The 27,657-nt window shown below is 30.0% G+C and overlaps 1 protein-coding gene across 2 annotated transcripts in view; it reads left to right on the forward strand.

Annotated features, from left to right (window-relative positions):
* Positions 1-27,355, forward strand: part of LOC126881398 (cytochrome P450 4V2-like) — a 187,261-nt gene extending 159,906 nt beyond the window's left edge. For both annotated transcript variants that reach the window (XM_050645661.1, XM_050645663.1), the window contains exons 7-8: positions 6,620-6,793; positions 27,037-27,355. In XM_050645661.1, coding sequence (XP_050501618.1) covers positions 6,620-6,793; positions 27,037-27,197 — 335 coding nt within the window. In that variant the 3' untranslated portion in view covers positions 27,198-27,355. The remainder of the gene's footprint in view (positions 1-6,619; positions 6,794-27,036) is intronic.
* Positions 27,356-27,657: the final 302 nt, after the last annotated feature.

Consider the following 27,657-nt stretch of genomic DNA (forward strand, 5'->3'; position numbering starts at 1 on the left):
TATGTTGACAGTGATTGATCCATATTATGTCCATTTACTTTTCGTTTTTGGGTTGGCAAAACATGATATTATGTATCCTGTATAATTTGTGTGTATTCTCAAGAAAATGATTAAAAATAAGCTATTCGTTAAACAATTATCTAATGCCAGTTAATCTCGTTACACCGTTAATGTGGTAAGTTAAAAATCCCAGTGGCAACTCGTTCTGAAAATTTCAAGAAGTTAGAAGGCCTTTCAAATTGTCAAAATGCTCTACTGAAAAATTAGGCTATGTAGATGGACATACCTTTTGCCAAAACGCTACAGATTTATACTTCTTGAATCCATTTTTTCATTATTTACTTGTTATTAAAGAAAGTTACATAAAGAGATATATGACAGAGAAATTATAACTTTTAATTAGATCTGATAATGGTATAGAAAGTACACTATAAATTTTTGATACATATGTTGTTTAAGCAATATTTTAAAATTATTGAGACTGGCACATTTTTTACAGCTGCAGGTAACTGATTAAACTTAAGGAAGCTTTTAAAAAATAGCGAATTCATCGTACTTTTATACATAGTTTTAGGTTAGATATATATGTCATCTAAGCCTCTGGTATTATAAGAATGAATATTTTTGTTAAAAGAAATGAATTCTTGAAGATATTCAGGTGATAAGCCATTTACTATTTTGAAGACCAAAATCATGGTGAAATAAAACAATCTATTTTCAACAGAGAATCAGTTTAGAGTATTTAACATCGTCCTAATTGGGGTACGACGATTTGTTTTAAGATTTATTCTCATTCCACGGTTTGTAATTTTTGTAGCATGTTAAGTTTATTAAGATTAAATAAATATAAGATTGATGAGCAATAGTCAAAGTGAGGTTGAATAATTGTGTTATATACTGTAATTTTTGACTCCATTGACAAATCTTGAGATATTGTGCTCAGAAAGTATAGTTTTTTTTGATATTTTTTTATGAGCATACTCGAAATGACTGTCAAAATTCAGAATATGGTCAAGTTGGAATCCCAAATATTTAGCTATTTTAACCACTTCAATTTTTTCATTATTAATATCTAAATTTATGTTCTCAGAATCGAGCAAGCTATATTTATGTTTTGTAGTGAAAACCATTGCCTTTGTTTTTTTTTAACATTCAACTTAAGTTTATTAATTTTCAAGTATTTGTTAACCATATCTAAAATATTATTAATTTTTTGAACGGCTATATCAAAATTTTCATCACTACAACAGATTAGAGTAGCATCGGCAAAAAGGTTAATAAACTCACAATTTACAAAAATATCGATATCGTTAATGTACAGAACAAATAAAAGAGGGCCTAGTACACTGCCTTGAGGAATACCTGTATTACTATCCATTTCAGATGATAATTGGTCTTTAAAACGCACTTTCTGTTTGCGATGTTCTAAATAATTTTCTAACCATGCAATTACTGCACCTCCTATACCATACTATTTAAGTTTTGATATCAATATTGTCCTGTCGATGGTATCAAAAGATCTTTTTAAATCTAGAAATACACCGACTACGTACTTATTTTTATCTAAATTACTTTTTATGTGACATAATGTAACCTGTAATGCTGATTCACAAGAGAATTGTTTACGAAATCCTGATTGATTATTAATTAAAATTTTATTTTTTGTTACATTATGTTCCAATAATTGTTCATAAACAGCAATTTCTAACAGTTTTTCTATAGGAGGTAAAGTATTGATTGGTCGAAATTCTTCAGCTTTTGTAGTATTGGGTATTTTTTGTATGGGGGTGATAGTACTTATTTTTAATACTTCAAGAATTTTACCCGTAGCAAGAGATGTATTAATTAAATTTAACATAACGTGCCCAATGGTTTCAAAAACTTCCTTTACCATTCTGCAATTTAACGTTTCGTGTAGTGAGAATTTATTATCCAAATTGCCAACAATTTTTCTCAAACCCTGTATTGAAAGCTCTTCAAATTTATCAAAATTTAAATATAGATTATTATTTACAATACACCATATTTCAGAATTCTCAATACTTTGAACAATACTTTCAATGCTTTCAACAAAATACTCATTAAACCTGCTAGCTATTTCTACGTTGTTTGTTAACCGTTTTGGGCCTGTAGCAGTTTCAAATATTACAGAGTTTGGCATCTCTCGGCTATTATCATTGATTAATTTTTTTTAAAGTTTTCCACATTTGTTTTGGATTGTTTCTATACCTGTCAATTTTGTTAAAATAGAATCGCTCTTTTTTTAGCTTTAACATATTTACTACCTCATTCCTATGTCTCTTAAAAACTTGCCATTTATGTTGTTTTTCAATGACGTCAATACATTTTTTAAAATTTTTATAAGCCCTATCACGCTGTTAAATTTGTTTAAACACCTCATGATCAGACCAAGGTAATTTAGATTGAAACTGACATGTTACAATTGGTATTATACCATTGATTACATTTTCACAATTTTGCAAAATTTCATGGTTAATGATATTAACATCAACAGAATCCAAATTAAAGTGACACATGATAAGACTAGTTTTGATTTTATCCAAGTTTTGATTACATAAATTTCTAAACTTGGATATATTACCATCAGATATATTATAACTATTATTATTAGAGATATTTACCGAAATAACGGAATGATCAGTAATTTTTGGACAGTCGTGAACACAAGCATTTACATTATTTTGATTAGAAAGCACATAATCTACCAAAGTGTCTTGCTAGTGTCAGTAATACGAGTAGGATAACTAATACACTGTTGTATCCCATAAGCCGAAAACATTTTTTTTATTTTTTACCCATAGAAATTACTAGCTAACAAGTCTATATTAAAATCACCAACTAACACACAACGATGGTTTGTAGTAAATGAAGCATCACATATTTCTTCCAAATCTTCAATGAATTGAGCATCAGAACTGGATGGTGAATGGTATAAACACCCCACCAAGTAGACCATGGATTTAAAATCAACTTTTATTACTTTGCGCCAATAATTATTACGCAATTGAAATATTTTAAAATTTGAAAAATCATAATGTTTGTTGATGTATAATATAACACCTCCAGTGTATACACTCGTTGAGTCACAGCGAATATGGCAATAATTTTTAAGTTTCACCTCTATATCTTCAATATCTGATGTCGTCCTAGTTTCACACAATAGAATTATTTTGGGGTTATAGCAAGTTATGGATTCTTGAACTTGGTCTCTATGTTTTACTATGCTTTGGGCGTTGAGATAAATTATATCGGAGTTGAATGGTATATTACTTATATTAGGGTTTATAAGTGTTTTTGTGAACGGATTTCGAAACGATAGTTGGTTTATTATTTATATATCTAATAGTTTTGGTAGTATCACCATTATCAATCAAAGTCTGTAGTTTATTTTTAATCGTTTTAAAATATTCCTGTTGAGCCTTCGTTTGATCACCAAATATTCTGATGCTTGGAATAGAAATTAATTGTTTATTCTTAAGAACAAATTTGGCATCTTCTTTTGAATTAAGAAAAAGTTTGAGCGGCCTACTCTTGCTTCCCCCATATTTTCCCAAACGAAACCCTTTTAAATTATTTTTGTCAATGTTAAAATTTTTCAATATTTTCCCAATAGATGTTGCATCTTCAGAATCACGTTCTACTTTCGTTTTTATTTTTGATTCATTCACGTTACAAACAATTATGTTAGAAACCCGACTCTGCCTCTCAATCATCTCACATATTATTTTTTCTTTATCTTCTCTAGTGTCAGGGTCATTAATGCCAACAGAACCTGATATATTTTTTAAATGTTTGATTTCTAGCTCCATATGATTAATTTTCGCAAGCAATTTAGGGAAAAGTTTTATCCCATTCTGACAATCCTCACAATAAAATATAAGTGACCTCTTACCTTTGAGATCCATAACTTGTAGTTCTCTGGCATTCAGTCCGGAACACTCCCTATGTGTCGACCTGGTGCAGCTATCACAGTTTATTGTAACATCTCCAGTTGAATTGTTACAAATAACACACTCCATTGTAAACTTTCACAGTAAGTACCCGTACTAATGATGTTTTAAATTTTTAACGATCACTTTTTACTATCTTATCGAAAAAGTGTTAATACCTTTTTATTTGCAAACGATTCGCACTTTACACATAAATTATGCAGAAACCAATAGGATTTTTTTAAAAATAACTAGATGTATATAATATATTCACTTGTATAGATGATACAACCCAAAAAAAACTAGTTTGATTTTATTCAACAAACTTGACTTGACTTGAAAACCAAACTTTTTCTGTAAAAAAGTTTGACTTGATTTGATTTCGATATCTTTAGGTTTGACTTGAAATCAAACTTCTTCAAACAGTTTGAAGTTTGAACATCATATTGCGCAACGTGTTTATTTCCAATTCCAATTAAAAGCGTACCGACTTTTGTTTTGACTTATTTGGATAGGTCTGAATCTGTACTCTGCTACTCCTCAAATTAGTTTGTAGTTCATATTAAGAAGTATGTGCCTGGCTTATTTATTACGTTCGTTTTGAAGTGTGTGCTTTGTGAAATAATATCTAAACGTAAATATTTTTCGGCTGCAAACATGTACCAGATCAAATTGAGTCTGATTTTGAAGGTATCCCTTCTCTTCTACTGCAAAAATTAAGAGAAAAAAATCTGTAGTTGAAGAAGAATTAATTAAGAAAAACAAATGTACTGATTTATTTGATATTGCGGCAGGTGATTTCAAAACAATGAAAATTGGAAAGTGCTTACTTGTATTATGTAAAAATAAAGAACAGTGCTATAAAATGACAATTAATGAACTAATTCTTTAAGACGACATGGCAAAGTCGGAAAAAATTCATTAAACGTACTCTATCAAAAATATAATATTTTGTTGTTCCTTCATAAATTTTTGTTAAATGGGCCGTTTAAGTATCGTAACACAATTTTACAACCTCTTTATCCCATCTGTACCTTTTCATCTTTTGTTGTGAAAAAAGGTCCAGCTATTTATTGCAAACATGTGTTACTGTGATTTGTCTGGTATTACAAATTTTTTCACTTGAATACTACTGTCGTATTGTAATATGACCGGAGCGTGAGGGGGCAATATAATACAATCCAGGGGTTCTATGTACAATATAAACGAAAGTTGAAAAGTTGGGAGATTGTGATTCCGTAGTTTTTTATTTAAGTTAAAAACAATGATATGTAACGCGCTGTTCGAACCCCCCTCCCCCCGTATAACGCGCCGTAACGTTTTACATGACCCCCTCCTCCAACTTCATCATCATCAGTAGCTCGACAACTTTTTTTGGGTCCTGGCTTGTTCTAGGATTTTCCGCCATGCTGTTCTTTTCCTTGCTTTGTTCTTTCAGTGGGTAATCTCAAGTGTTTTCAGATTTTGTTCCACTTGTTCCATGCATCTAAGTTTGGGTCTTCCCTTTGACCTTCTCCGTACTGGTGTTTGCCTCATTATATGTTTTGGTGTTTCGGTCTCCAACATCCGTTTAATATGGCCCATCCAGCGCAGACCTCTGATCTTTATGGATGTTATGACGTCGGGTTCGCTGTATGCTGCGTATAGTTCAAAATTATATCTTCTGCCCCATACGTCATTGTCTTTCACCCCTTTTTATATGTGTCTGAGGATTTTTCGTTCAAACGTACCTAATAGGTTTTCATCGCTTTTCGACAGTGTCCATGTCTCTGATCCATATATAAGGACCGGTTTTTTCAGGGGTTTGTATATTTTGCATTTGGTTTTTCTCGTGATGTTGTTAGATCTTATGTAGATGTTTAATAGTCCATTTACTAACTTGCGTTACCCTCACCCAACTTGCGTTACGTAATACTTTAAAGCTTCCAAAGTAGATTAAGTTACACTTGGTGTGATAAAAAACTATCCAACGAATGCTTTGTTTTAATCTAGTCACACTCAAATATAAAAAAGTTATATCGATAAAACGAGACTTACCAGCAAGCAATTCTAAGCATACAGGAATCATTTTCAAAAAATTTACCCTATTATGATTATAATCGCTTCCTGTATCAAGTTACTTTTAATTGGCACTCATTGTATTATTAATTTTCTTATCTTAATTGGCAACTAACATGTCAATCTCGACAAAAAAGTATATCTACTAAATAAATTATTTTTCAAACTCTTTCAAACTAAATGAAGCTTCCTGTATCAAGTTACTTTTAATTGGCACTCATTGTATTATTAATTTTCTTATCTTAATAATTAAGATTATTGGCAACTAACATGTCAATCTCGACAAAAAAGTATATCTAATAAATAAATTATTTTTCAAACTCTTTCAAACTAGTTTGACACACAGCTTGAATTTTCAAACCTGTACGATTGACCAGTTTGACTTGACTTGAATTATTTGTCAGAAGGATTGACTTGAGTTTGACTTGAAATTAAGTCAAACTCAACTCAAGTTCAAACATTCAAGTCAAACTTTGGTAATGAATATTTTTTCGACTTCATTAAAAATTTTATTTACTTATAATTATGTATACTTTTAACACCTTCTTTAGGTGTTAGAAGTAGGTAATTATTTCATATTTTTCTCATATTGATGTTATATATTATTTTAGGAGACATTGCATTTCCAAAAGGTATAGAAATAGTAGTATTCCCGTATGTTTGCCAAAGAAATCCAGAATATTTTCCAAATCCGTTACAATTTATTCCAGAGAGGTTTGTGGACATAGATGGAAAAAATCCTTATAGATACGTCCCCTTCAGCGCAGGACCAAGAAATTGTATAGGTATGACTGGCTTTGACTCAAGCAAGTCTAGCAAAGCCCATTATTTTTATTTGTAATCAAAAACACTGTATATTTTTCTAGTTTTAAAAGCGCATTAGCAACCGGATTTTAACAAACTACACTCATGGACAAAAATATTGCATATTTTGAAATTAACGCGTGAAATAAAATTTTTTGTGCTGCCCCCAGTGTCATAGAAATAGAATTATCTAATAAGGTTGGAGAATGGCAAAACATAATCTTCTAAAATGTTTTTAATGTACATATCAGCTGTCATTTACCCAATCACCTCAACAAATTCGGCATCTCCTTTCCAAGAAATACCACTCCATAGCACTATGCCGTCACCACCAAAATTAACAAGCATTAACACCACCAAAATTAAACTTCGTCTACAGAGTTGGCGACCCCCGTTGAGCTGCGCCCCCCGACCCCACTTGCAAAATTTAAAAAACAAATAGCGCTGATTTATGAGCTATTCATGAGCTCTCATATTCCGCAAATTAAAAATTTTGAGCTCCTTTCACTGCTGAGCAGGAATTTAATATTTTAGTGGGGTGGGGCTGACTCAGCCCCCCCACTACTTAAAAATAGGGATATTGAATCGATTATTACGGCAGAATTACGAGCTATTTATGAGCTCTTGAAATGCTATAGTTTTGATTTTTGAGCTCATCCCCTTCACCCCTAAACAACCCTTTAGTTGATTTAACTTAAGAGAAACATGCTGAAAAAAGTTAAAGTTTACCGCATTGCGGATATAATTCCTATAGCTAATCTATTCTAAGAATAAACTCTTAAATCATGCGCATTTCGATTATTGAGCTACAACCCCTTCGCAAGAAAACCACCCCATCTTCCCGGCTTAAGAGAGAGTTGTACTTAAAACGAATTAAATTAAATATTTGGCGACTACATACCGTTTAATAATTTATGAGCTCCCAAAATACGCGTATTTAGATCATTAAATTGCAATTTCTTTTACATAGTGCAGTGACTGAAGGTAAAAATCAACTATTACCTTCAATTTGGGTGAACGTTAATAGATTTTCACGAAAATTGGTGAGTGGTTAGAGAATACCCCAAGAAACAAAGGTGACATGGTGCCACCTTGCGTCTTTACCCTTAGGGTGGATACCACCCCTTCTCAGGGGTGAAAATTATTTTATTAAAAATAACTCCACAAATCGATAGAAGGACAAATTATACGTAGAATTAGTTATATAAAGTTGTTAGGTTTTTCATAAAAAATGCATGCTTTAAAGCGGTTTTTGGTAAATCACTTAAAAATTGTAAGTTTTTACAAAAAACGTATCGTTACCAAAATTAAAGCTTTGAAAACCTTTTATTATTAATTCAAAGTGAGGTATAGGTAATAATTAAATGTATTTTTTTTGTCAGCTAGTACTCAAATCTAATTATTCAAGCCTAATTATTAACAGGAAAAGGATGCATTTTACAAAATATACTTAATTTAACATACATTTGTCAAAGTACTCAGAAGTACCTATTAACACCGAAAGAAGTTTATTATCATCAAAATTAAGTAAGTGAAGATGAAAATATTAGGACCCTTTCGAATTTTTTAGTAAAAAGTGAAAAATAAAACGAACGCCATTTACACAAAAATTAAAATCTTTAGTAATCCCTATATAAGATTTTTTTACTTTAGCATAAGTAATGACCTTAAACATTGTGACCGATTTATAACGCATATTTTTAAAAAATATATATTATTAAAAAAATTTAATTTTTTAAATTTTCGTAAATTATTTGCTTTTAATAATAATAACTACAACATTACTCGATCTTGAAGGAAAATAATAACTATAACAATACTCGATCTACGTAAAAAATGATAAATAACAAAGTTTGAGTTTTTTTATTAGCAAAGATTTTACTTGTCATTTGATTTCTGTATGAATCAAAATAACCAAGATAGAAACGTTTAAGCCTAAATTTTACTGCGAGAACAATGTAACTGGAGCCATTCAACCTATTATCCTAAAAAATTATAAAGTATTTGAAAGTTTAAATGTAATAACAGTTTTATAGCTCTTGAAATTACCATCCAAATAGTTGGAAGAAAAACAATATCTTTTACTCACAATCGGTTAGTAATTTATGGATTTCTAACCTTTGAAGTAATCAGGAAGCGACTTATTACTTACTTTACTTTCCCAGCTAGCCGGGAAAGTACTTTCCCGACTAGCATCTGTCACTTTTCTACCTGCAAATGTCAATGTTATTTTTGATTAAAAGATGGTTTAGAAAGAATAGAATCCACTCAACATTTATTTAATTAAGAAACAGCAACAACAATAACAAAAAGAAAACTATTTGGAATTATAAATATTAATACTTACATTGGAATTATGATTACTATTAACGGTTAAAGTAAGACCGTGTTGCTCAAAATTATGAGTTTTAGAAATAGATGATGACGCCGACGTTTCTGGATTTTCTAATTATATGTACAATTAATGGCGTCGTGTATCGCCTAAATGTCAGATTCAACAAACTTGTTTTGTTACCTAGCAACGGTCTCACAGGTTACTTAAAATAATTCAACTTATCACATAATGAAAATTGATACAGATATTTGAAACGAAATTATTATTGGTAGATTGTGAGTATTAGAAATCCATAAACTACTAACCGATTGTGAGTAAAATAGTATACCACTTTCGCGGGAACTCATTCTAGCCTCGCGTCTGTAGTTTACCTCGGTGCTTCGCACCTCGGTAAACTACCTTGCCGCTCAGCTGAAATAGAGTACTTTTCCGCTAGGTATGTAATATACTATTTTTGGAAAAATTTTTGGAGTATAAATTTTGATGCTATCAACTTCTTCTGGAGCTCATTTGATAGGTGCTTTGAAAGTATGTACTTAGGCAAGTATTTAGTAAATGTTATAAAGTGCATCGTCTTCCCGTTATTTAACCTTGGATCCTTTGATTTGAATACTCGCAGAAAAAATATACATTCAATTATCTATAACTTACTTTAAATTAACATTATATGGTTTTTCAAGTAATGAATTTATTATATTTTTACTAGCTTCAATTTTAGTGATAAAACATTTTTTGTACAGTTTTTTAGTTATTTATGAAAAATAGCTTTAAAACATGCATTTTTAAAAGAAAAATTAAAATATTTTATCTTTAATAACTCAAAAAGTGTTGATTTATTTTAATAATATTATCTAACAAATTTTGCTTAGAATTTGTCCCTCTAACGATTTTTGGGGTTATTTTTACTAAAGTAATTTTCACCTCCGAGAAGGGGTGACATCTACCCCAGGCTAAAACCGCAAGTTGGTACCATGTTACAATCGTTTCTTGAGGTATCCTCTATCCACTCACCAATTTTCGTGAAAATGCATGGAGGTTCACCGAAATCGAAGTTCATATTTGATTTTTAACTTCAGTTACTGCACTATAGAAAGAAAATTGCAATTCAATAAATGAAATGCGTGTATTTTGCGAGATCATAAATTATTAATCGATATGTAGTCGCCAAATAATTAATTTAATTCATTTTAAGCATAACTCTCTCTGAAGCCGGGAAGATGGGGTGATAGCTCAATAATCGAAATGCGCGTGATTTAAGAGTTTATTCTTAGAATATAAGCTATACGAATTAAACTACTATTAACTTGTTTGTAAAAACTTACAGTTTTTCAGTGATTTACGAAAAATTGCTTTAAAACATGCTTTTTTTTCACGATCTTTAATAACACAACAAGTATTGACTTATTTTAATAACTTTATATAACAAATTTTGCTTATGATTTGTCCTTCTATCGATTTGTGGAGTTATTTTTAATATAAAATAATTTTTACCCTCGAGAAGGAGCTGTATCCACCCTTAGAGAAAAGGCGCAAGGTGGCACCATGTCACCTTTGTTTCTTGGGGTATTCTCTAACCACTCACCAATTTTCGTAAAAATCGATGAATGTCATCGAAATTGAAGGTAATCGTTGATTTTTACCTTCAGTGACTGCACTATACAAAAGAAATTACAACTTAATGATATAAATGCACGAATTTGGGGAGCTCATAAATTATTAAATGATATGTACTCGCCAAATAATTAATTTATTGCATTTTAAGTAAAACTCTCTCTTAAGCCGGGAAGATGGGGTGGTTTTCTTGGAAGGGGTTGTAGCTCAATAATCGAAATGCGCGTGGTTTGGGAGTTTATTCTTAGAATATATAAGCTATACGAATTATATCCGCGATACGATATATTTTAATTCTTTTCAGCATTTTTTCTCTTAATATAAATAAATTAACGGGTTGTTTGGGGATGAAGGGGATGAGTTTAAAAGTAGAAACTGTATCATTTCAAGAGCTCATAAATATCTCGTAATTCTGCCGCAAAAATCGATTTAATATCCCTATTTTTAAGTAGTGGGGGGCTGGGGCCAGACCCCCCCCCCACTAAAATATGTAATTTCTACTCAGTGTAACGACCTCAAAATTTTTAATTTGCTGAATATGAAAGCTCATAAATAGCTATTTCTTTTTAAATTTTTGCAAGTGGGGAGGGGGGCAGCTCAACACGGGTGAGTTGGCGAACAGTATGTCAGTTGTAATCTCATAAAGAGCGTTAGTTTTGGTGGTGGCGCCATATATAGTCTAAGAGCTAGAGCCGGAAAATCATCGTCATAAGTAATATGGAGTTTGTCATGTGAAATGTGTCTCTGTTGAGTCCGCGAATCTTTACCCGTGCGTCATCACTTAAAGCATACGAAATAAGTCGGAAATCTATTTCACGCAACAACAACTGACAGAAAGTGGCTACTGCTCCGATTACGGGTTTTATTAAAAAATTTGACGTTATCAAATATATAGAATGTCAAATGTAAGTTTTGCTTCAAAATTTTTGCGCAGAATTACAGCTACATTTGAAGTAGCTTAATAAATTCTTTTATTATTATTGATTAATAAATAAACAATTTATAAAAAAATCCAATTAGTCCAGAGAAATAAGATTTTTCTCGTGACACATCCCCCTCCAGGCCGAAACCAAATTTTTTGAGTAGTATGGACGTCTATATTAATAACCTATATGTTTCCTGCAGCTGATTTTGATGATATACATAGTTATAAACAAATGAAAATCAAAAAACGCTAAATTTTCGCTTTTTTCGTCTTTTACTAAAAAGTGAAGCATTTTAAACAAATTTGAGAGTAAGAAACTAATAAATCATATAAAAAACTTCAATATGGCGTTCGCTGCATATCTATATCCTTATTTGTTGCTTAGAAAATTGCAGAATAAGTCATACATTTTGAGATTATATAAATGTTCATGACTTATGTAAAAATTAAGTTAGAACTTTCTTATTTCACAGAATGCTGAGACTTCTGGTGCTTAAATTATATTCTAAATTTAAAAGTAATTGGTCAAATAGTTTAAAAGTTATTTAATTTGTTTATCCCAAATTAATGTTTTTTGCGACACTATAAGTCAGAAAACGATGAGGTTATAGTAATACTTCCGACAGTTTATGGAAGAAGAAAATTTATGCTATTAACTAAATTTAAAAAAAATGACAAAAAATAATTCTAAATAGCGTAAAATTATTTTGCAAAAACATGTCGATTTTTTGCTTATAAACAATTAGAATAACTTTTTAACCGTTACCTGTCGAAAAATTATTTTTCCATACTTAGAAAGACTGAATTTTTATACATATTTGTAAAGAAAAAAAATTGTCCTGGCACAATTAGGGACGAAGTTAGCACCCTTCTTTTTTTAATTCACAGCAGCTTTGTTTATAACAATTAAGAAATAAAATTAGCCGCATTTAAAAGATCATACTTCAAAATTTTAACTTACCAAGTATACAAAAGATTTCCTTTCAAGGAAATCGTCCACAAAGTTTAAAAATATGGCCCTTAAAATCGGCCGGCGTTGAAACTTGGGATAGCGATGAGAGGGGGGAAGGAGCTGTTAACTGTATCTCTGGTTCTCGATTATTTATTTCGTTGTTTCTTTTTTTAATTTGTATGTACTTTTTACGTACATTACGAATAGGCTTTATTTAAATAAACTAATTGTTATATACACCATCAAATTTGTTTAAACAATTTTTTTTCAATTTTTTAAATAATATTTGATGTAACTTTTATTGTAAAATGTACATATTAGTTATCCAGGGCGTAACAAAAATACAGGCCATAAATTAAATCACATATTCTGGGACCGAAAATAGATCGATTGGACCTAACTTACCTTAACCCTTAAACGCCCAACCTTTTTTAGGTTCCATGTACGCTCAAGGGTGGGTAAAAAATGTCCACCTCGAAAATAGCTAATATATTTATTGAGAGTTGTTGAAAATGGATTAAGCTTAAGAATCTTATGCTTAATAAACCTTAAAATTTACAAACCTTACTCATTGCCTCCTCATTGGCGGATAATTATGTAGATTATGTAATTATACATCGATAATTATATGGATAATCTTCCTACCAACGAGAAATTATATAGAAATCTTTAGTAACAAGTTTTGCCAAGGGTGTACTTTTTATGCCCATCCATATTTAACTCAAGATGCTGCTTTTATTTTCAAATATATTGGTAGAACCAAATTAACATTCGATAATGGGCTGTCTTTTTAACAATAAATAATTTAAAAAAAAATTAAACACGTAATAAATATGTTACAACGGAATACGCATAAGGTGGACATTTTTTACCCACCCTTGGGCGTTTAAGGGTTAATACAAATGTGCACATAAAAAAAGTTATAGCCCTTTGAATTTACAAAATGAAAATCGATTTTTTCCAATATATCGAAATCTATTAGAGATTTTTTATTGAAAATGGACATGTATTATTCTTGTGACAGGAAGATCTTAAAGAAAAACTATAGTGAAATTTGTGCATCCCATAAAAATTTTATGGGGGTTTTGTTCCCTTAAACCCCCCAAACTTTTGTGTACGTTCCAATTAAATTATTATTGTGGTACCATTACTTAAATTTACTGTTTTAAAACTTTTTTTGCTTCTTACTATTTTTTCGATAAGGCAGTTTTTATCGAGTTGCGGCTTCTTTTTTAATATGTTTACATAAAAATTTTATGGGGGTTTTATTCTTTTACACCCCCCAAATGTTTGTGTACGTTCCAATTAAACTATTATTGCGGTACCATTAGTTAAACACAATGTTTCTAAAACTTTTTTGTCTCTTATTATTTTTTCGATAAGGCACCTTTTATCAAGATGTGGCTTCTTTTTTAATATGGTTCAAAATGTGCCTAAAAATGTAAATTATAAATAAATTTTCATACGATTACCAAGTCTCCATAATCGTACTTAACCATATTTACAAATATGTGGTGGATTTGACTAATATTCAAAATATCTCAATAAAACTGACTTTTCGAAAAAGTACTGAGAGGCAAAAAAGTTTTAAAACATTGTGTTTAACTAATGGTACCACAAAAATAATTTAATTGGAACGTACACAAAAGTTTGAACGTACACAAAACGACACCCCATAAAATTTTTATGGGGTGTCAAAATTTTACTATAATTTTTTTGTAAGATGCTCCTGCCATAAAAATACCACATGTCTATTTTCAATAAAAAATCTCGCGGAATTTTCGATATATTGGACAAAATCGATTTTCATTTTGTAACTTCAAAGGGCTGTAACTTTTTTATGTGCATATTTATACTAAGGTAAGTTAGGTTCAATCGAAGTATTTTTGTCCCAGAATATGCGATTAAATTTATGACCTGTATTTTTTTTACGCCCCGTAATTATTATATACTAATCCTATTCAATTATTCCTAAATCTAACATTGGCTTATAATATTGAATTGAAAATAAAAAATCTCAAATAAACTAAGTTTTATTTCTTGATAAACATGCTACTAGAAAACGAAAAATGAAATGTAACAAAATTAGAGAGAGGATAAAAAGAACAAAATTATTTTCAGAAATTTTCTACAACATTGTAATAATTGTATCTTACAAGATTGAAAGTTATAATTTTAAGATTGCAAAAAAGCAAAAATTAAGATCATACATTTTGGTATTATAACAAGACTATTAAAATAAATTTAAAGGAGATTTATTTAGGAATACTTGTATTTTTATGAAAAACGTAACAATTATCAGTTACCTATTTATTATAAGTTATTGTAAAGTCAAGTGCATATGATCCAATCCTATGATTGCCAACAAAGTCATTCTAAAAATATCGTAAAAGAATTTCCAAAAATTGTTTACACAATTTACATAGTTATTTAAATAACCACTTTATTAATAAAAAACATATCCGTAACGTACGCAAAGAGTACATACAGATTAAAAAAAGAATAGAGAAAGATAGAGGTTTTGGTTATCGAAGTCCATAAACTATTTATATCTCTGTACTAACAAGTAGTCGGTGCAACCAGTTTTGCAAGAGCAGATAGTTTATTTTAATAAAATATCTGGTATAAAGATATGCCATGGGCAGGGGGGGGCGTGGCCCCCCTAGCTTTTCGGGTGCTGTTAACTATTTATCCAAAGTATACAAAATATAATGTGCAACATCTTCACGTCTGCCCCCCTGAAAATTTTTATATGGGCGCCCGTGTATAAAGAAGAACTGTTGATCGGATTGATACTAACGGTTCTTAGCTTCATTTTCAACCCCAATCAATTACGTTTATCTCTTGTTTGGTGGTTCTGTAACTTCAGTTTTTCATTCATCTAATAGCATGTTTACCAGTAAATAGTGTATCAAAATCTTATTTGAGATTTTCTGATTTCCATAGACCAATATTATTTTTAGAAACAATTGAATGGGATAATTTGTTTTTTCATACTTTAAATTATTACTAAGTTTAATAAAAAACTATGTATTATTATATTATTCATAAATATTCATGTTTTGTGATTAAAACTACTTCAAATATTATAAAAAAAATTGAAAAAAAAAAATGTTTAAACAAATTTGATGGTGTATATAACAATTAATTTATTTAAATAATGCATACTCGTACTGTACGCAAAAAGTACATACAAATTAAAAAAAGAAACGTCGAAATCCATAGGCGAGAACAAGAGATACAGCTAATGGTTCCTTCCCCCTTCTCATCGATCTCCCAAGTTTCAAAACCGGCCGATTTTAAGGCTCACATTTTGAAGCTTTGTGTAAGATTTGTTTGTAAGTATATATTTTTTATATTTAGTACATTAAAGCTCTGAAGTATGTTCTTTCAAATGTGACTGATTTGATTTCGTAATTGTTATAAAGAAAGCTGCTGTGACTTAAAAAAAGGGGAGGGGGCAACTTCATCCCTAATTGTCCTAGGACAATTTTTTCTTTTTTTAAATTTGTATAAAAATTCAGTCATTCTAAATATGGAAAAATAATTTTTCTACGGGTAATGGTTAAAAAGTTATTCTAATTGTTTTTAAGGAAAAAATCTACATGTTCTTGCAAAATAATTTTGCGATACTTAGAATTATTTTTTGTCATTTTTTTTTAATTAAATTATTAGCATAAATCATCTTCTTTCATAAACTATCCAAAGTATTACTGTAATTTCATCATTTTCTGACTTACAGTGTTGCAAAAAAAATTAATTTGGGAAAAACAAATTAAATAACTTTTAAACTATTTGACCAATTGTTATGAAATATAGTGTATAATTTAAGCACCAGAAGTCCCAGCATTCCGTGTAATAAGAAGGTTCTAAGTTAATTTTTACATAACATATGAATATTTATAAAAACTCAAAATTTATGAATTGTTTTGCAATTTTCTAAGCAACCAATAAGGATAAACATAGTCAGCGGACGCCATATTGAAGTTTTTTATACGGTTTATGAGTTTCTCACTCTCAAATTTGTTTAAATTGCTTAACTTTTTGGTTATAGACGAAAAAAGCGAAAATTTACCGTTTTTTGATTTTCATTTGTTTATAACTATGTATATCGTCAAAATCGGCTGCAGGAAACATATAGGTTATTAATATAGATGTCCATACTACTCAAAAAATTTTGTTTCGGCCTGAAGGGGGTTGTGTCACCAACATGATATTTTTTTTCCTTATTTCTCTGAACTAAATAACATATTTTATTTTTGTTATTTTATTCACTTTGACGGAAATCTAAACACAGTCATTTCTTTACTGTGTGAATGACGTTAGCTTTGTATGTTTTAAATATTACTTGCCTAAATATAATTATTTACCTTAAAATTTCAAAGCCCAATATAAAATTAGTTGTGAAAACAACTGTTTGTGTAATATAAAGAAACTTCAAAACGCAAAAATTCGACAAAAACCGCAAAAAGTTCAACTGACTGACAGCCACAAAATTAAACAAATCAGAAACGTCAAACAAATTGTGCTTAAAATATGAAAACATACCGAATCGTCTTTTTTTGTACCTATCTCTTTTCAATGCACTGAGTCTAGATGGTTCATAAAAATAACATGTGTTGTTACTTAATAACAAACGGCAGCTGGTTTGTCATGAGTTTCATGCATGGAAGAGAATGATGCTAGATAAAAAGTATGTGTTTTATCTCGCCAGGTATTAATGACGCACGGGTAAAGACTCGCGGACTCAACTGTATTGTATATTGATAATTATGACCCCTTTCAGGCTGACACCTCAGTGGATACAGGAAGTAGCAATAAGGGATGAAAGGGGAAAGTTAGTGCAGTCATTAAAGGTTTTCACCTTCTATTTTGATAAACCTTCATCGATTTGCATGAAAATTGGTGACTAGTTAGAGCATACCTCAAGAAACAAAACTGACGTGGTGCCAACTTGCACATTTTTGCCCTGGGGGTGAATACCACCTCTTCTCGCGGGTGAAAACTATTTTAATAAAAATAACTCCACAAATCGATAGAGGGACAAATTTAAATAAAATTTGTTATACCATGTTATTAAAATAAATCAATACTTTTTGAGTTATTAAAGATCAAAAATTTGAATTTTTCGTGAAAAAAAAATGCATGGTGTAAAGCGGTTTTCCATAAATAACTCAAAAACTATAAGTTTTATCAAAAAAGTTATAATTATTAAAATTGAAGATAATAAAAAATAAAATAGATTTCTTATTCGAAAAACTTTTTAGTTTTAATTAAAAGTGAGTTATAGGTGATTTAATGTATATTTGTTTCGGCTAGTACCTACTCAAATCTAAGTATTCAAGCTTAAATAACGGAAAAACGATACATCTTATATTAGTTATTTATGAAACAGTTCGTGAAGTATGCTTTTTGCGAACGCACGCGATATTTAAAGCACGAGCGACAACGGAGCCAGTAATATATACTTCGCGTAAGTTCGCAAAAAGTACTTCACGCACAGTTTCATACAATATTTTGTCTACGATAAACAAATATAAAAACTGTAACTCTTCGTCACTGGAATTCATTTCTATTCTACAATTTTTAGAACTTTGACATTTAAAAATCCTAACTACTTTCAAACCACAAAACTGTCAAAAATTTTGTTGTAAGTCATTGCTCATATTGTCATCGCTAGGGAGCGGATTTATATGCGATCAATTTTGATGAAATATGCGCATATATATGCGGTAAAAAATTACGAAATATGCGCAAGATATGCACAAAAATTCAAAAAATGCGCATTTCAAGAAACCACAAATTTTCTGTTCTATTCTATTCGAGCGGGTTCTTTTATAGGGGGGTGGCAATCTTATTTATTATCTTTCAAATAAAATCATTTTTTTGATATATGCAATTTATTCACAGTTTTTACAAAAACTGCTACCAATAGTTACCTATTTAAAATAAAACAACAATATCACTATAAATTATCTTCGATTATAATTCACTACAATGTATTTTTCCAAATTCTTTACGAGGAAACATATTCTTTGATCAGATAAAAGATTTTTATAACTTGAAAAACTCCTTTTAACATCAATAGAAGTAATTAAGGCGTATTTAAAATAACTTGCTAATTTCCGTGAGAAAATCGTAAAACTATGGTTAAAGGTGTAAATTCTCTTAACAATAGAGGATTTAAAAGAATTACCAGAATTATAGGTACCTACTAAATATAATAAAAGTAAATAAAATTCGGATTTCCGGGTAAACCATCCTTCATCACTACAACCTACAATCATTTTATAACGGCGTACGATAAGCACTAGTAAGTACTATGTGTAAAGATCGGGTATTTTCTAAGAAAAAATGAAAGGCAGTGAATGAGCCGTCTCTCTTCAGGTAGTTCTCGAAATAATCAAAAAGGTAAAAATGAGATATTTGACTTTGAATGTTAAAAATAATATTAAAAAATCCAGTAACAACTTTTATTGTTTTAGTTTAGATATTTCGATGCATCATGCCCTATGAGACCATAGTTGACAACAATATTAATAAAATTACTTGAAACTCGAGAAACAACAGCATTTATTTAGAAAAAAATGTGGCATGTTACATTATTCCATTAATAATAAATACCCAAATTTTAGATATATGTAGATTCAGAATTTTCTATTATTGACTGAGTTCGTGGTGGTTTCAACCCTATACGTGTTAAACAGTGTTTATTTCTTTGTCTCCATCAACTTGTTGGAATTTTTGACGGGTGTGTTTGGTTTTGTCCTTTTTATTGACGGACCTTGTTCATTATCCTACAACCAAATGCAATAATATAAGCCACGTCATAAGCCACTACATTAATCTTAAATGGTAATAATGTGACAAGCCACATTTAGGAAAAAATTACATATCGCTGTATTTTCATTAGAGTCACTTCTAGACTGTACATAGTCAGGGTTACGGTCACTGTCATCGAATGTCAAGTCAACTTGACTATTTTTCTTGCTAGAATCATCAGAACTCAATCATTATCCGAATTACTTCCGCCCATGTTTGCCATTTTGATGTGGCTTGTCATTATGTCGAGTAGATACTAGAGACAAACTAGACCTATGCAATAGTGTGACCATAGATTTATCGGGCCATCTATTAACGAAGGGCTGAGATAATTTGTTAGTGGCTTGTTATACTATTACTTTAACCAAGAATAACACTAACTTGTTTTGAAATCATGTGTGGCTTGTCATTGTTTCACATTAAGCCCTTCATATATACATACGACAGTCTATGTGGGGAAATATTTTGTGTTGAATTAAAAAATTTAAAATTTTTTTTGGACTTAAATGTTTTTAAATAGGCACAAAATATGCATGTTTCTTTAAAAATATGCAAAATTTAGTAAAGTTCTCAAATATGCGAAATATGCATGCAATATGCATTTAGCATAAAATCCGCTCCCTAGTCATCGCCATGACAACGCGAAAGTTAAGGATATTTGATTATATGAAAGTGTTCCAAAAAACCCATTGAAAGTGTGTAAAAAAGTAAATCCCATTTAAAATACTTTGTTACTTCAGGCACACTTTAAACCCTTCACGCACTGCTATCTATAATGACAGTTTTCACAAACTAAAAACTTATACATAATATGACATAGAGTAGATAAAATATATTTGCTAAACACTTCTCAAAGTACTCAGAGATATGTGTCAAATGAGCTCCCGGAGAAGTTGATACCATTAAACTTTATGCTACATACAAACATTTTTCAAAGTTTAGGCTCCAAAAATTTGGAGCTTAATTATTAGGGAGCGGATTTATATGCGATCAACTTTGATGAAATATGCGCATATATATGCGGTAAAAAATTACGAAATATGCGCACGATATGCACAAAAATTCAAAAAAATGCGCATTTCAAAAAACACAAATTTTCTGCTCTATTCTATTCTAGGGGGTTCTTTTATAGGGGGGGGTGGCAATCTTATTTATTATCTTTCAAATAAAATCATTTTTTTTATATATGCAATTTATTCACAGTTTTTACTGTGACAATAGTTACCTATTTAAAATAAAACAACAATATCACTATAAATTATCTTCAATTATAATTCACTACAATGTGTTTTTCCAAATTCTTTACGAGGAAACATATTCTTTGTTTAGATAAAATATTTTTATAACTTGAAAAACTCCTTTTAACATCAATAGAAGTAATTGGGGCGTATTTAAAATAACTTGTTAATTTCCGTTAGAAAATCGTAAAACTATGGTTAAAGGTGTAAAGTCTCTTAACAATAGAGGATTTAAAAGAATTACCAGAATTATAGGTACCTACTAAATATAATAAAAGTAAATAAAATTCGGATTTCCGGGTAAACCATCCTTCATCACTACAACCTACAATCATTTTATAACGGCGTACGATAAGCACTAGTAAGTGCTTTGTGTAAAGATCGGGTATTTTCTAAGAAAAAATGAAAGGCAGTGAATGAGCCGTCTCTCTTCAGGTAGTTCTCGAATTAATATATATGAAGGGCTTAATGTGAAACAATGACAAGCCTCAAAAAGGTAAAAGTGAGATATTTGACTTTGAATGTTAAAAATAATATTAAAAAATCCAGTAACAACTTTTATTGTTTTAGTTTAGATATTTCGATGCATCATGAAACATGTTGAGATCATAGTTGACAATAATACATATTAAAAAAATTACTTGAAACTCCAGGCAGCATTTATTTAAAAAAAATGTGAGATGTTACATTATTCCATTAATAATAAATACTCAAATTTTAGATATAAGTAGATTCAGAATTTTCTATTATTGACTGAGTTCGTGGTGGTTTCAACCCTATACGTGTTAAACAGTGTTTATTTCTTTGTCTCCATCAGCTTGTTGGAATTTTTGACGGGTGTGTTTGGTTTTGTCCTTTTTATTGACGGACCTTGTTCATTATCCTACAACTAAATGCAATAATATAACAAGCCACGTCATAATCCACTACATTAATCTTGAATGGTAAAAATGTGACAAGCCACATTTAGGAAAAAATTACATATCGCTGTATTTTCATTACTTGAGTCACTTCTAGATTGCACATAGTCAGGGTTACGGTCACTGTCATCGAATGTCAAATCAACTTTACTATTTTTCTTGCTAGAATCATCAGAACTCAATAATTATCGGAATTGCTTCCGCCCATGTTCGCCATTTTGATGTGGCTTGTCATTATGTCGAGTAGATACTAGAGACAAACTAGACCTATGCAATAGTGTGACCATAGATTTATCGGGCCATCTATTAACGAAGGGCTGAGATAATTTGTTAGTGGCTTGTTATACTATTACTTTAACCAAGAATAACACTAACTTGTTTTGAAATCATGTCTGCCTTGTCATTGTTTCACATTAAGCCCTTCATATATATGTACATACGACATCCTGTGCGGGGAAATATTTTGTGTTGAATTAAAAAATTTAAAAATTTCTTTGGTCTTAAATGTTTTTAAATAGGCACAAAATATGCATGTTTCTTTAAAAATATGCAAAATTTACTAAAGCTCTCAAATATGCGAAATATGCATGCAATATGCATTTAGCATAAAATCCGCTCCCTATTAATTATTATATTATTTATATAAGTTTTTTAAATTGTTTTAAGACATTTATGTAAAATTTAGCAAAAGTGTATTCGAATGTGTGAAATGTACCCATTATTGGACACCCCCGGATTCTGGATATACCTATTCAGTTTATATTGATAGAAAAAAATTTAATAATGTTTAAAATAATATATAAATAATATTTTACTAACATACAATAAACAATTAATATGTTCTTTTTATCATCCGTAACTTCACGCATGTGCTCTTAAATAGACGCTATTGTATAGGTAGGTATGTACCTGCTACTGTCATTTCGGAGTCGGCATTTGCATTGAATATGCATATATTATATACTCCTAAACTATAACTGTTTTCAACATGGCAACAGAATACACTTGCGTGCTTAAAATAAATTGTACAATTGATACAGGTACTGCTGTGAAATTAATTAGTAAAAAAACAGTGAAAACTATAAAAGAAAAATTAAATATTATTAAAAATTAAAACTGAAATTTAATTATTAAATTATAATCCTAACTTCATTCCCGAAATTCCTTTGAAAATTATTGTGTTAACTAATTTCAAAATAAATATATAAATAGCGTATGTTTTAATTTTCACATTTTCCTAAAAAATTCGAATGTGTCCTCTTAGTTTCATCATCACTTGTTTAGCTTTGATGTTAGCAAGTTCATCTGGAGCTCACTTGATAAGTATCATTTAGTAATTTGACAAGTGTTTAATAAGTATGTATATTTTAGAAAATGCATCGTTTTCCCGTTATTTAAGCTTAAATACTCGTACTTAGATTTGACTACTAGCCTAAAAAAATATATATTCAATCAACTATAACTTACTTTTAATTAATTCTAAAAGGTCTTTCACGTAAAGAATCTATTCGATTTTTTATTATCTTCAATTTTGGTAATCATAACTATTTTGTTAAAACTTAGTTTTTTAATTATTTTAGTGCAGCCGATATGTGAAACAATTGTGCATTTAATGATAAAAGTATATAATTTGGACCACATATACTGCACATACAAAGGTTCAAATTTAGATATGAGGCCGTCTCAGATTTTGTCTTTTACAAAAATGGCGGGGATTCAAAATGGCGCCTGTACATTGTGACTTATAGCACGATAACTTTTGAACGAGACTCAGATTTTAACCAAATTTGGTATATAGGTTATTTTTTTAATGCATTAGATCGTAGTCATGAATAGAACGAATCGGTTTACCAGAAGTTGTGTTTTTCCTGGTTTTTATGTAAAAATATGCTGTTTTTTTTTCAATTCTTTCACCCTGTATGTATTAATTTTTCAAAAAGCTAATACCATTCTGGAAAAGAGCGTAAAAATACTTTTTAGGAAATATGTTTAACTTTTTAGTTATGTTAATTTGCCATTTAATAAATGCAAAACGTATCTTTACATGTACCTATATGCGGCAGATTCATGCAAATATTATAAGAATTATTATTGTGCATTTAATGGTAAAAGCATATAATTTGGACCACATATACTGCAATATAAAGGTTCAAGTTTAGATACGAGACCATCTCAGTTTTTGTTCCTTTTACAAAAATGGCGGGCATTTAAAATGGCGACTATACATATGTGACTAACAGCACGATAACTTTTGAACGAAATGTCAGATTTCAACCAAATTTGGTATATTGGATCTTTTTTGATAAATAATATCGAGGTCTTGAACCGGAAGAATCGTTTTACCAGAATTTCTGTTTTTACTGTTTTTTATATAATAATATGTTGATACTTTTTCAATTCTTTCACCCTGTATATAAGCATAAATTTTTCAAAAAGGTAATAACGCCATTGAAAAGAGTGTAAATATAGTTTTTAGGAAATATTTTGAACTTTTCAGTTGTGTTAATTACCATTTAATAAATGCATAACGTATGTTCACATCTACCTATGGGCGGCAGATTCATTTTGAATGCCCGCCATTTTTGTAAAAGACTAAATCTGAGATGGCCTCACATCTAAATTTGAATCTTTGTATGTGTATTATGTGTGGTCCAAATTATTTGCTTCTACCATTAAATGCACAATAATTCTTAAATTATTATTTGCACGAATCTGCCGCACATAGGTACCTACCTACATGTGAAGATGCGTTATGCATGTATTAAATGGTAATTAATATAACTAAAGAGTTCAAAATATTTCCTACAAAATATTTTTACGCTCTTTTCAACGCCGGTATCACCTTTTTTAAAAATTAATATATACAGGGTGAAAGAATTAAAAAAGAAACAACATATTTTTACATAAAAAAACAGTAAAAACACAAATTCTGGTAAACCGATTCTTCCGGTTCAAGACCTCGAGATTATTCAACAAAACAAGAACCTATATACCAAATTTGGTTGAAATCTGACATCTCGTTCAAAAGTTATCGTGCTATTAGTCACCTATGTATAGTCGTCATTTTGAATGCGCGCCATTTTTGTAAAAGGAACAAAAACTGAGATGGCCTCCTATCTAATTTTGAACCTTTATATGTGTAGTATGTGGTCCAAATTATATGCTTCTATCGTTAAATTCACAATTCTTATAATATTTGCACGAATCTGCCGCACTATTTATGAAAAACCGCTTTACACCATGCATTTGTTTCACGAAAAATTCAAATCTTTGATCTTTAATAACTCAAAAAGTATTGATTTATTTTAATAACTTGATATAACAAATTTTGCTTAAAATTTGTCTCTCTATCGATATGTGTGGTTATTTTTAATAAAATAGTTTTCACCAGGGTAAAAGTGCAAGTTCGCACCAAATCAGTTTTGTTTCTTGAGGTAAGTATGCTCTAACTAGTCACCAATTTTAATGCAAATCGATAAAGGTTTAACAAAATAGGAGGTGAAAGCCTTTAATGACTGCACTAACTTACCCTTTCATCCCTTATTGCTACTTCCTGTATCTACTGAGGTGTCAGCCTGAAAGGGGTCATAATTTTCAATATACAATGGACACATTTCACAGGAAAAACTCTATATTACTTATGACGATGATTTTTCGGCTCTAGCTCTCCGTCTAATAGTGCTACGGAGCGGTATTGCTTTGAAAGGACATACCGAACACGTGAAGGTGATTAGGCGAATTCTAACTGATATGTACATTTAAAACATTTTAGAAGATCATGTTTTGTTATTTGAAAGCCATATTCGATATAATATACAATATTGGTGCTAATGCACGTCTTCATCATAGTGAATACTTACCTTGATGAGATTCAATTTAAAAGTTAGAGTGGCCAGTATACAGCCCAGATCAGATTAAAGCATTCATGTGATACTTTAAAACATCGCATTCGGAAAAGAAATCCTATTCCTATGATACAGAGGGGCTAAGGGTAGCAGCACAAAATATTTCATTCCACATGCGTATGCAATATTTTTGTTCATGAGTATATATTATTATGTAAGGTTTATTATGAAGAATACAAGATGAAAGATTGAGATTATGTATAATTTTCGTTAAGAGAGTAATTACAAAGCAAAATATTATATTAATTACTTAGTTTAGAAAACTTATGTCTGTATTTGGCTAATTTAATGTCTTTATGAAGCATTTTATCATAATTTATTAGCATGATATACATCATTTCAAAATTTCACCTTGCATTATAATACAATAGCTTCTTTGAGATGGCACTATTGAATAGCTTCTAAAAAGATAAAAATATACAGCTGCTAGACTTGCCAGACCTTGATCACCATGTACATTTAAATTTATGTTTAAAAATGAACATTTAAATTTAAATATTAACGGTTTCAGATTTTTTATTTAATTTTCGAAAATAAGGAAAAAAATTTTATTCTATAAATAATGGTTTCTATACTATACATAATTATATACTTATCCTTTGTTTTACTAATAGTACGAGATCCTAATCTAGGTCGACTTTCACTCATATGTTTACCAAATGAAACATTTTTTTATTAAATTTCATACATAGACAAATACAACTTGCATGGGTTGCCTATCAATGGTCATATAGATATCCTTAAGGGGGAGGCGTAAGGTTTGAAATCAACATTTCAAGCACATTTTTGTATTTTTTTTAAGTATGGTTAAATTATTTTATTTTTAAATTAAATAGGAATATTCAGTACAATTCTTAGTATACTCAAAAAAATTCAAGGAAGAAGACTGGAAAATAAACCAACGGTGGCACATTGTTTTAAAGACTCCTCAACAAACAATCTATTTTGAGATGGACATCAGAACTCAGCATTGGACCATGCGAAACAAAAAATTCAAAAAATTTTATTAGCTTATGAGTTTTTAGAGGTAACGCTGTCGAGTTTTACAAGTTTTGACTTTTTGGTATCACTCAGCAGTCAAAACAACGAATCTTTTTATGAAAATGGGTGAAAACGAACCTATTTATTATTGTTAAACAAAAAACAAACATAAAACAAAAAACACCTCGACAGCGTTACTCACTACGCTCACTCCATGTTTTTGAGCGTAGTGGGCAACGGTCAACAGCTGTTCTCCTTCTCTTTTGTAAATTACTCCGCGATTTAAAAACATATTCCAATGTGCATCACTTATTTGACAGACAAAAAAAATTGAAATTAAAAGTTGAGAATACCTTAAACAGATGGATGAAGGTCGACCTACATTCGGATCTTAGACTATAAGTGCCTACCCTTTGTTTTAAATTGTTGTTAAGTTTTATTATTCTTGTGAACGTTTAGTCTTATTGCCTTTGAATATTGGTATTATTCTTAAATATTTTCCGTTTCTAGTTTTAAATTTATACTTAATTTTTAGGTCAAAAATTCGCCATGCTAGAAATTAAAAGTACAGTTTCCCAAGTTATTAGAAATTTTGAACTATCTCCAGCAAAAGAAGAAAAACCAATGCAGCTAGCTCCAGAGATTATATTGGTATCAAAAAATGGTATACGGCTATCACTTAAGAAGCGAGTTTAGAATATATTATGCATTTTTTAATTAGTTATATTACTGTTATTGTGATATATGTGTATACATTTCTTATACTAGGAAAAACTTCTGATAAGTTTAATTTTAGATAAGTTTCTTTGATTGAGAACTTTTTGATTTTTGACAATAAAGACAACGAAAAAACAGATCAACTTTTACTCTCTTACTACAAACTTTTGTAAACTTTCCAATTTTACAACTTCACAGAGTTTTGCAAAATATTACCTTTGGTATTTATGTCAAGAATACTGTTATGCTGAGTGTTTTGTGCTGGATATATTTATATAAATTATATTTTTGATTTCACTTTGATTGCATGTAACGGCCTTATCATTAAAAAACTAATTATATGTAGATCAGTTTCTTACTTATTTTACATACAGTTCACATATTTTCGAAGAAAAGTACCACAGAAATTATAAAATACCTACACTCTATGATTATCTCT

Source organism: Diabrotica virgifera, chromosome 1, assembly GCF_917563875.1.
Source record: "Diabrotica virgifera virgifera chromosome 1, PGI_DIABVI_V3a".
Lineage (NCBI taxonomy): Eukaryota > Metazoa > Arthropoda > Insecta > Coleoptera > Chrysomelidae > Diabrotica > Diabrotica virgifera.